This window comes from Nelumbo lutea, chromosome 7 (genome assembly GCF_056320005.1).
Source record: "Nelumbo lutea isolate HS-2025 chromosome 7, American lotus-T2T, whole genome shotgun sequence".
NCBI classification, from domain to species: Eukaryota; Viridiplantae; Streptophyta; class Magnoliopsida; order Proteales; family Nelumbonaceae; genus Nelumbo; species Nelumbo lutea.
In genome coordinates this window covers 16,564,112-16,574,294 of record NC_142690.1, presented here as the reverse complement: position 1 = coordinate 16,574,294, position 10,183 = coordinate 16,564,112, and the positions used below count along the sequence as shown (strand labels likewise).

At 41.0% G+C, this 10,183-nt stretch overlaps 1 protein-coding gene and 1 long non-coding RNA gene across 3 annotated transcripts; both read left to right on the top strand.

Moving 5' to 3' along the window:
• Positions 1-1,452: 1,452 nt before the first annotated feature.
• LOC148845351 (alpha-terpineol synthase, chloroplastic-like) lies at positions 1,453-5,722 on the top strand. Of its 2 annotated transcripts, none has more exons than XM_088952896.1 (7): positions 1,453-1,645; positions 2,068-2,329; positions 2,859-3,237; positions 3,791-4,009; positions 4,328-4,466; positions 4,559-4,807; positions 5,258-5,722. In XM_088952896.1, exons 1-7 carry the CDS (start codon positions 1,535-1,537, stop codon positions 5,546-5,548), a joined length of 1,650 nt encoding a protein of 549 aa, XP_088809022.1. In that variant the 5' UTR covers positions 1,453-1,534; the 3' UTR covers positions 5,549-5,722. The 2 variants fall into 2 exon arrangements, with proteins under 2 accessions (XP_088809022.1, XP_088809023.1); XM_088952897.1 differs by having other exon boundaries at positions 1,454-1,645; positions 5,352-5,475.
• A 732-nt stretch (positions 5,723-6,454) lies between these two features.
• Positions 6,455-10,183, top strand: LOC148845350 (uncharacterized). The gene is made up of 3 exons (XR_016101723.1): positions 6,455-8,806; positions 8,876-9,321; positions 9,394-10,183. It is a non-coding gene; the product is annotated as an uncharacterized LOC148845350 (long non-coding RNA).

Sequence of the window (10,183 nt, the reverse complement as noted above, 5' to 3'; positions counted from 1 at the left end):
GCTCTGATACCACCTAACGCAGCGTGGAAGCAATAAGACCGGGTTGGCTATTCAAGCACCGGGCGAACACAAGCTTCTAGCGAAGCTAAACGAAAATCTCTAGAGGAAAGAGAAAAGGTGGCAAAAATTGAAGTGTAAATCTGAAGTGTGTATTAGCTTGGAAAGAGCAACATTTATAGTACATATGGAATTTGTAGAAGAACTGGGAAAGAACAACTAAGATAGATATCAAAACATCTAATCTGCTAGGATCGAATTCTTCTTGATCTTGGTCTTGATATGATCGAACTCTTTGGCTTGATCTTCACCGTCCGATCTTCTTGGATCTTATCGATGAATCTTGGAAATCTTGGATTATCTTAATCTCTAGAATTCTTGATGGATCTTGAATTCTTGGATTCTTGAATTATTGATGAATCTTGGCTTCTTGAATTCTTTCTTGAATTATCCTTGCCCTTATCCTTATCTTATGAGCTGCCACCCATACTAGTGCACGTGATTAACATGTGCCCTTTAGGGTAGTTATAATGGCCAACCCCTTTACACTACTTATTAAACACTTAACTTTTCTAAGAAACTAGTAGTTAATAATACATGTGAATGACATGTACCCTTTACTAGTGCATATGATTAACATTTGCCCTTTAGGGTAGTTATATATAGACATGTAAGCTGCTCATCCCAATGGCCAACCCCTTTACACTACTTATTAGACACTTAACTTTTCTAAGAAACTAGTAGTTAATAATACATGTGAATGACATGTACCCTTTACTAGTGCATATGATTAACATGTGCCCTTTAGGGTAGTTATATATAGACATGTAAGCTGCTCATCCCAATGGCCAACCCCTTTACACTACTTATTAGACACTTAACTTTTCTAAGAAACTAGTAGTTAATAATACATGTGAATGACATGTACCCTTTACTAGTGCATATGATTAACATGTGCCCTTTAGGGTAGTTATATATAGACATGTAAGCTGCTCATCCCAATGGCCAACCCCTTTACACTACTTATTAGACACTTAACTTTTCTAAGAAACTAGTAGTTAATAATACATGTGAATGACATGTACCCTTTACTAGTGCATATGATTAACATGTGCCCTTTAGGGTAGTTATATATAGACATGTAAGCTGCTCATCCCAATGGCCAACCCCTTTACACTACTTATTAGACACTTAACTTTTCTAAGAAACTAATAGTTAATAATACATGTGTATGACATGTACCCTTTACTAGTGCACGTGATTAACATGTGCCCTTTAGGGTAGTTAGATATAGACATGTAAGTTGCTCATCCCAATGGCCAACCCCTTTACACTACTTATTAGACACTTAACTTTTTTAAGAAACTAGTAGTTAATAATACATGTGAATGACATGTACCGTTTACTAGTACACGTGATTAACATGTGCCCTTTAGGGTAGTTATATATAGACATGTAAGCTGCTCATCCCAATGGCCAACCCCTTAGCCCTTTGCCTTCAAAGATTCCTTGTTGAAACACCATTCCCTTCATTTCAATGAATGAGAGAAAGAAAATGGACGAGCTTCAACAACAGAGACGATCTGCCAATTACAAGCCCAACATCTGGGATCACGATTTTGTGCAGTCCTTAAGTAGTGAATACTGGGTTAGCAGCTTTATATATGTTTGGTTGATCTATTACTGTTACTGTACAAATACATTGTTTTGAAAAAACATCTAAGCCCAAACACGACCAGAGACTGAATTTAATTCCAGTGATTTCCATATGAAAGTTTCTATTCCTCCCTGTTTTGCCCCTCAGGCTCCATTTGGGAAGAGTGCGAAACCTTGTATATATATGGTATTTCTAAATCATGCATGTATATTTGCATTGTACATATTCTCTGTAAGTGTGCTCTTCCCAAACTGAGCCTCAAGAAAATTAAATTTCTCTGAATTTTTAATATAATCAAGCCCTTCCTGATAATTTATCCTAGGATTTAATTTCCAATGGATTATGAACGATTCCTTCTGTTTTTTGATGGAATACACCTGGATTAAAACATTGAATTATACTCTATTATGAAGAAAGACACGTACAAAGAAGGAGTTCAAATGTTGAAGGAGAATTTGAGGGAGACTTTTGAGGATAAAGACTTGAAGCCATTGTCTCAGCTCGAACTGATATATGATCTGCAAAGGTTAGGTGTTGGATACCTATTTGACAAGGAGATCAAAAGATTCCTCGACACAGTATCGTCCATCCACATCTCTGAAGTAGGAACTTCCCTTTATGCTACAGCTTTACGCTTTAATCTCCTCAGACAGCATGGTTATTATGTCAATCAAGGTAGACATCAAACACCAATTTACTAATGGATTTTAATCTTACTAGAGATTAAATTCAATGGGGGTTTGATTGGTTAATTACATAACATATATTTTGGAAAATATTTTCTTATACTAAAACTAATTTTCAACTTGTCCCACATTGAAAATTAATTAAATATGTTTTGAATTTTTAAATAGAAGTTTATTTACATTTCTTAGAAATATAAGAGGAGAGAGTATGGAGGCTTGCTACCTTGTAATGCACCCATGCGTGTGTGGCACAACCATGTTTTGCTTGCACATGTGTAAGGTGGCTTTGACTTTTGGTGTGATGCTCAACAATCACGATTTGATTAGGTGTGATCAAGAGACACTATTCAAAATTAACAGTCATAACTATTCAAAATATAACCTTTTGAAGACAGCCTAGTTTTTGTGTTCCCAATTTCCATCAATTATTACTATGACATTTTCTATCCCAGAAAAAAGTGATTAACTATGTTGGATGAAAAACTTGCAAAGTGCATGATTGAATTGACTAAATGCAGATGTTTTCAAAAGCTTCATGGATGAGAATGGTAGTTTCATGGTTAGCATTTCCAAGGATACAAAGGGAATGCTTCACTTGTACGAGGCCTCTCACCTTGCTTTGGAGGGGGAAGCATTCCTAGACGAGGCCCAAACTTTCACAAGAAGAAATCTCATGAACCTCAGAACAAAGGTAGAGTTCGGAGATGACCTAGCTGAGCAAGTGGCTCGTGCATTGGAGACCCCTTTGCACCGGAGAGTGAAGTGGTCAGAAGCTAGGTGGTACATCAGCGAATGTGAGAGACGAGGTCAGATCAACAAAAATTTACTTCAACTAGCCAAATTGAACTTCAACATGGTGCAGGCTATACATCAAGAAGATCTCAAAGAGGTTTCAAGGTAAGTGCGTATGATTAATATGTTAAAATAATTAGCAATCAATATTATGATGGTGCAACCAATTAATTTATACATGGTTTACAACCCAACTTAATCCACACGCAAGACAATCAAGCAGGGAGCTGTGTTGAGCAAAATATAGAGATAGACCAGGATATCAGAGAGGTTGGTCTATCACTTCTTGTTTTTTCTTCGTTATTTAACAGCCACTCGCCTTGGTTGAAACAATGGTACCTCTTAGTCATGACTCATGATGGTGACATGTCAACTGCAACTGATGCAGTAACGTGCTTAGGTGAGATTGATCTATCATTTCTTCCCATCTGGACGGTCTGACTGGGAAAACTGGTGAGAACCATTTTAAATGACTTCACACATGCCCTTCCACAGATGGAGGGTATGCAAGTCTAACTGGGTCAAACAGGCCATATATTAAATGCACATGTTTTACCCAAATCAACAACCATTAACATAAGTCATGAGGAAACCTACATACATCTTTCTTACTTTTGCATCCTGACTTAGTTTGTTTAATTGCCACTGATGCGTACAGGTGGTGGACGAATCTTGGACTTGCACAGACATTAAAATTTGCAAGGGATCGATTGGTGGAGAGTTTCTTATGGACTGTTGGAGTGTCTTTCAGGCCTCAGCATGGATTTCTCAGAAAATCGCTTACCAAAGTTATTTGTTTAATTATGTTACTTGATGATGTGTACGACATTTATGGTTCACTAGACGAATTAGAGCAATTCAGTGATGCCGTCAATAGGTTAGTCGATCTAAAGACCCTTTTATGGGCTGAGTGCGAGATTAACCGATGTTGTTTGGCAAATCTTTTTTGAAAGATCTTTTTGTAAAAAAAAATTTAAATTTATTTTATATGAAAAACTTGGCAACCGACACACGCGAAAAGACATGTACTCGGCGGGACCTTTAATTTAATTTAATTTGGACTATAATTTAGTTACCTTCAGCCATGCTTGGCCCGATTGACCTGCTGATCGATATTTTCCGGATACCTTTAATGGTTCGATCTATTTTTATGATTTTACTAATTATTATTTCTTTTCACTGAAATTATTTTCAGGTGGGATGAAATGGAAATAAAACACCTTCCAGATTATATGAAGTCTTGTTTCCTAGCTTTATATAATACAACTAATGAAATTGCTTGTGAAATTGAGAAACAACAAAAGGTGAACATCATCGCCTATCTTAAGAAAGCGGTATGGATTAATTCTTATGTTGAAATTAAATTTGCTTGGTGGTTACGAATATTTTGGTCTCATTTGTTGATTGAAAGCTCTATTTGTCTTAGTGGGCAGATTTTTGTGCAGCATTATTATTGGAGGCAAGATGGTACAATATGAGATATTCACCATCCCTACAAGAATATCTAAACAATGCTTGGGTTTCATCATCAGGTGGTGTCTTACTGGTTCATTCACTTTTTGCTACAAGTGATGAGGTATCAGAAGAGGCAAAAGAATTCTTAAAGAAAAGTCCAAGTCTTCCTTACTGTTCATCTATGATTATTAGACTTTGCAATGATTTGGCAACTTCAAAGGTAATTATTCATGTGTCTTTAAAACCAATACTATTTGTTTAGGTGTTTGGCAATTCTTAAAGAAAATAAAGATAGGAAGCCAAAAAGATATATGCCCTAAAAAAGTTTATGAAAGCCTAAAATGGCTAAAAAATCCGGAAGCATGCTAACCAACTAGCTAGCTTAAGATGCATGCTAACCGGATAGTCTATATCTTTAAGGACAGGATTTCAAAAACTCACTAATCTTTTGACCATTTAGGCTGTCGGAAGATCTTTCTAAAAAGACTTGCCAAATAGTATCTTAGGTTGAATTTGGAAAGATTACAAATGCAAATCCTTATCTTTTGTACTATTTTGTATGTATTTATACTGTACATATTTGCATTTATACTCTTTCCAAACTGAGCCTTAATTTTTTTTTTTTTAAGTTTAAAGTAATAAACCTTTTTTATGTGGCATGCATTGATAGGAAGAATTAGAAAGAGGTGATGTTCCCTCTTCAATCCGATGTTATATGCTAGAAGCGAATGTTTCTGAAGCAGTGGCTTGTGAACACATAACAGGAATGGTAATCAAGACGTGGAAGCAAATGAATAGAGAATGCACCTCTCAAGTTCCTCATCAACACAAAACGTTCCTTGATATCACCTTGAACATAGCTCGAGTTGCACATCTCATTTACCAATATGGAGATGGGATTGGGATTCAAGACCGTGAAACCAGAAACCATGTGAAATCTTTGTTGATTGAACCCATTTAAATTAAGTATTGCAATATAGTGGTTGTTATTATATATATAATAAGAACAAGTTATACAGCAGTTGATGTAATTTTTCTTGTTTGTTTCTTTTGCATGTTTGTATATTTCTTTTACAGTCGGTAAGATTACATGTGATTGTGCCATTGAGCATTACAAATCAATATAAAAATTCATTTGTGCATGTCTTCTTATTATCATCGTAACTGAAGATATCAGAGACTATCAATTACCTGGAAAATATCCTCCTGTAAGCTTGCTTACATGCTGATAATTAACACTACTCTTTCCCTTTTGCCTCTCTCTTTACCCTGGTAACTTGTTTCACACATGAATTAATGCTGGAACCTCACTTACTCGGCAAGTATTTTACTTGGGAAATACTTTCCTGAATAAACATAATATTTATCCAGATAAATAAAATATATTAGAAAATATTTTAGTGAGATTTTTCCATATATATTGGAGAGATTGTATGGTGACCAAATTAATCGATTGATGGAGGACCGAGTTCTATCAAACATCCCACCTTAAGTAGAATTAGGAGTGAGAACATTCTACTTGCATCTAAGTTCAACAAAATGGTGGAGGAGGAACTCGGACCTTTAGTCATGACATCCGAAACTTGATCTTTGGATGAAATGAACTGAACACACAACTGCCCATTAGAGACATTATCCCATATAGTTAACAAGAAAATCAATTTCAATGTGTACAGTTTGGGCATGAAAAACTGGACTAATGCTAAGCTAAGTATGTCCAATATTGTCACACCATAACATAGGAACAAATGATAAAAGGAAAACCAAACTCTGAATTGGAGTGACTTTATCCAAATGATCTTAGCAATGGTATACTTGCAAGTTATTGCAACATTTCGACACTCAGTTCCCAGCTGGGTTTTGAGAGTCTGCACAAGAATACTTTGTGCTGGATCAATTCTTTGGTGCAACCACGATGAACCAGACCTCCTTTGAGAGTTGGATCTGTCAGCAAAGTTGCTCCCGTTGATCTGGTGTTGACGGGGACAGTCGGAGGAAGATAGAGGGAAGCGAGAGAGAGGTCGGAGGAAGGGGACGAGGGTAATATTGGGTTTTAAAAATTCATCTCTTTAAGCCTACACCCAAGCTCATTTCCCAAACTAGGAGGTGGAAAATTAGCCACCACTTCCCCAACAACATTTTGAAAATTAAAAATGAAAAGTAGTGTCTATATATGGGACTTGATGAGGCACAATCCGGCTACTCCCTGCTGGAGGTGATCTGGCTATCAGCAACGACGGGCTTAATGAATCTGCAAGAGATGAACCAGAGAACCCGGGGTGGTTTATCCGATGAGGTTGCTCCGATGCTTAAGTTAGCACTTGGTTGCGATGTGAAAATGATCTTAGATTGTAAGAGGGCTAGAGAGCAGAGATTACGCAACCCTCACCTCCAGGGGATGGAGCCTTTATATACTAGAGTCTCTGCGGGTTCCGTGGATTAGTTCTAGGATTATCACTGCGACAGGATCCGTTTCCGTGTTAATTTGGGGATAACGCTACCAACCGGTAAGGCTGACCATTTCTGCCTGAATCGGGGAGTGGGTAGATAATATTAGCCGTTACAAGGTACGATCCCGTAAGACGCGGAGTATGGTGACGAGATCCTCAGGGTTGCCATGCAGTGGTCGGTCAACATTGCCTGAGCTCGTGCTCTTTAGATCCGACCTGATATGAGTGCTGAAGTGCCTTGGGACCGAGGTGGTCCTGATGTGACTTTGCACCGGGGTAGACTTGTCCCAAGGTGGTCTGGTTATCCGAGCTCGATCCATTGCGGACTTGGCGTGTCAGACTGAGTTGTTGTCCCACTAGTTAGGTCGTGTCCACGTGTCCCCCTATTACCAGGTCGGGCCAAATCACCCTACATCAATTGCCCCCCACTCCCCGAGCCAGGGGTCCCGGCCCGGTGCGGAGAGTTCATGACGAGCCAAGTGGATTTGGTCTGAGGTTTAGGCAACTATTCAGACGAATCACTGGTCGGACTTGTTCGACCATGTGGTTCAACCAGAAAAAACCCAGATCGTGTATGTCTACGCATGGACGTCACGGGGTCTATAAACTCCGAGGACGTAAAAAAACATGCTAAACCGATTTCATCCTCGGGGGTCGCATAGCCGGTTTTTCTAGGAGCCGTTGGATCGATTTGATCTCGACAATTAGTTTTTGGACATAGCGGCTATAAATAGGGGGCCCGAGACTCATTTTTCTTGCCACAAACTCACAAGTCTCTGTTTTGAGGTCGCGTCGGAGTCCTTCAGCTCGCTGATTCCTTCTTCATTTTCCGAGGTCACACTCTTCTTGGTGAGTTTACGTTTTCTTGAGCTTGTTCTTCCTTTCTCTTCTAATCATGTCTAGCTCCAGTTTAGATAGTCTCTTAGGTACTTTTAGTGAGGTTGAAGGTGCCGAGGTACAAACCGCGGCCCCTGTTGGGGAGGCTGGCTCGTCGCTGGGCGACTCCCCCCTTCGGTCTTTGGAGGGGACTTCGGTGCCCGAGGTTGAGCCATCTCGGCTCGGGGAGACCGAGGTTCGGGAAGAGGGACCATCCTCTAGAATGGAGGCCCCATCTTCTTCCCGAGGTCAGGACCTAGACGACTTCGGTCCCTCTACTATGACCTCAGATAGACTGATGTGTTTAGTAGCTCACTATCGTCTTCCCGATAACTTAGTCTGTAGTATACCTCTAGGTCAATATCCTTGGGCTCACGATCACCATGAGCTCGTGGTCTTTGAGGAGTAGCTCGCTGTCGGGCTGTGCTTTCCGCTTCACCCCTTCATTGTGGAGGTAGTTAAATTCTTTAACATTACCATTGACCAAATTCACCCGAACTCTATTCGGAACATAGTTGGTACCATCTCCCTATTTCATGAGTACGACCGTCCTTTGTCCTTAGACACCTTCAGTTCAATCGGTTCGATTAAGAAGAACTCTACTTGTTTGCACGGGGACGTCAGACAAAGCTATTACGTCTCTCCTCGGCCTGGGTTCAAAATCCAGTTCGGCAGTCTGAACAAGGTTCCGGCCTGGAAGAGAAAGTACTTCATTGTCCGGATTCCTAAAGGGTGGTCCTTTCCAACTCACTGGAGGGTGGCTATCAAGGATCACGGGGTGAGATTAGATGCAGAAACTAGGGCAGTTATCAACTCGTGGAGGGACCTCGGCCTCAAGATGAAAGATTTCTTGGCCAAGGAGAAGCTTGTGCGAGCTGGTCTGAGCCCTCCTGGTAGGTTTCCACCTTGGTGTTTTACTTTAAGGTTCTTTTTAGTTCGTGGCTAACCTTTTACTCTTGCAGTTACCATGCCGAAGGTCGATGCTGAGAACCTTCTCAAGAGATCTCAGAGAGGGAAGAAGAGGAAGGCTTCAAAGAAGCTTTGCCGGGAGGCCGATCCTTCAGCCCCTACCCCATCCGAGGTCCTGGCTGTGGAGCCAATCTCTGTCGAGCTCCCTAAGGAGGAGGTTTGTCCTCAATCCCCCGTAGTGGACCTGGATGATGACCAGGAGGAGGATGCTCGGTCTCATGAACCGGGGAGCACTTCAGTACCCGAGCAGGAAAGCGTCCAACCTCACAAGCCAGAGAGCACTTTGGCACCGAGGCCCAAGTCCTCCAAGGAGAGCATAATGACTCTTCGGGTCGGAATGTGAAAGAGCAGGGATGCCATCTTTCCTGACGAGGTCGCGGAGTGGGCTGACATGTCTATAGCCATGCTCGAAAGCCGAGCTGTCGGTTACTGTATGGTGGTAAGTATCTTACTTTATATTTTATTTTCTTGTCAATTTTTCAAATGTACTTACCTCGGTTTTCTTTGCTAGGTGAACTCTGCCATCCATTCATTGATGTGCCAATCTGAGATCCGCTTGAAGCAGGCTCAGGATGCTGAGGAGAAAGTACGATAGCTTCACCGCGACCTGGACATAGATCGGGGTGAGGTACTTTGGGCCAAGAAGGGAGCTGAAAGCCAAAAGGAACTGATCTTGGTCTTGACCAAGGAGAAGGAAAAGCAGCAGGAACAAATCTCCGCGATGACCGAGGAGAAGTTGAAGCAACAGGAGCTGATCTCGACAATGACCGAGGAGAAGGCGAGGCTTCAATGAGAAGTTGAAAATCTTGAAGCGATGGTTCAAGAGCGAACTAAGATCTTTGGGACCACCATCCAAGAGGCGCGGGTTGAAGAAAGAAGCGATGCCATCAAACGCTTCAAGGAATCCTCGGAGTTCCACGATCTCCAGGTCGAATATGGATCGAGCTCTTATCGTTCCGGGTTCAAACTGTGTAGGTACTTAGTGCGGCAGAAGTTCCCCGACCTTGATCTCGGAGTCCTCACTATGTCGGGCCTTACCCCCGAGGTGGCGAAAGCGACGAACGAAGAGCACAACTCATCAGAGGAAGAGAGTGACGACGAGGTCCAAGAGGCGGGCTCCTCGGGTCAAGAGGACGCGGGAGATCATATGGAGACCGATCCGACTGGCAGTCCTCAAGCATGATTCTGGCTTTCTCTTTTTTTATGTTTTGGATATACACCCCAAGGCCATTGAGCTCGGGTTACAATGAAATCTTTGTACTTACACTTTTCATTAATGAAATATGAACTTCTTTGAGTAA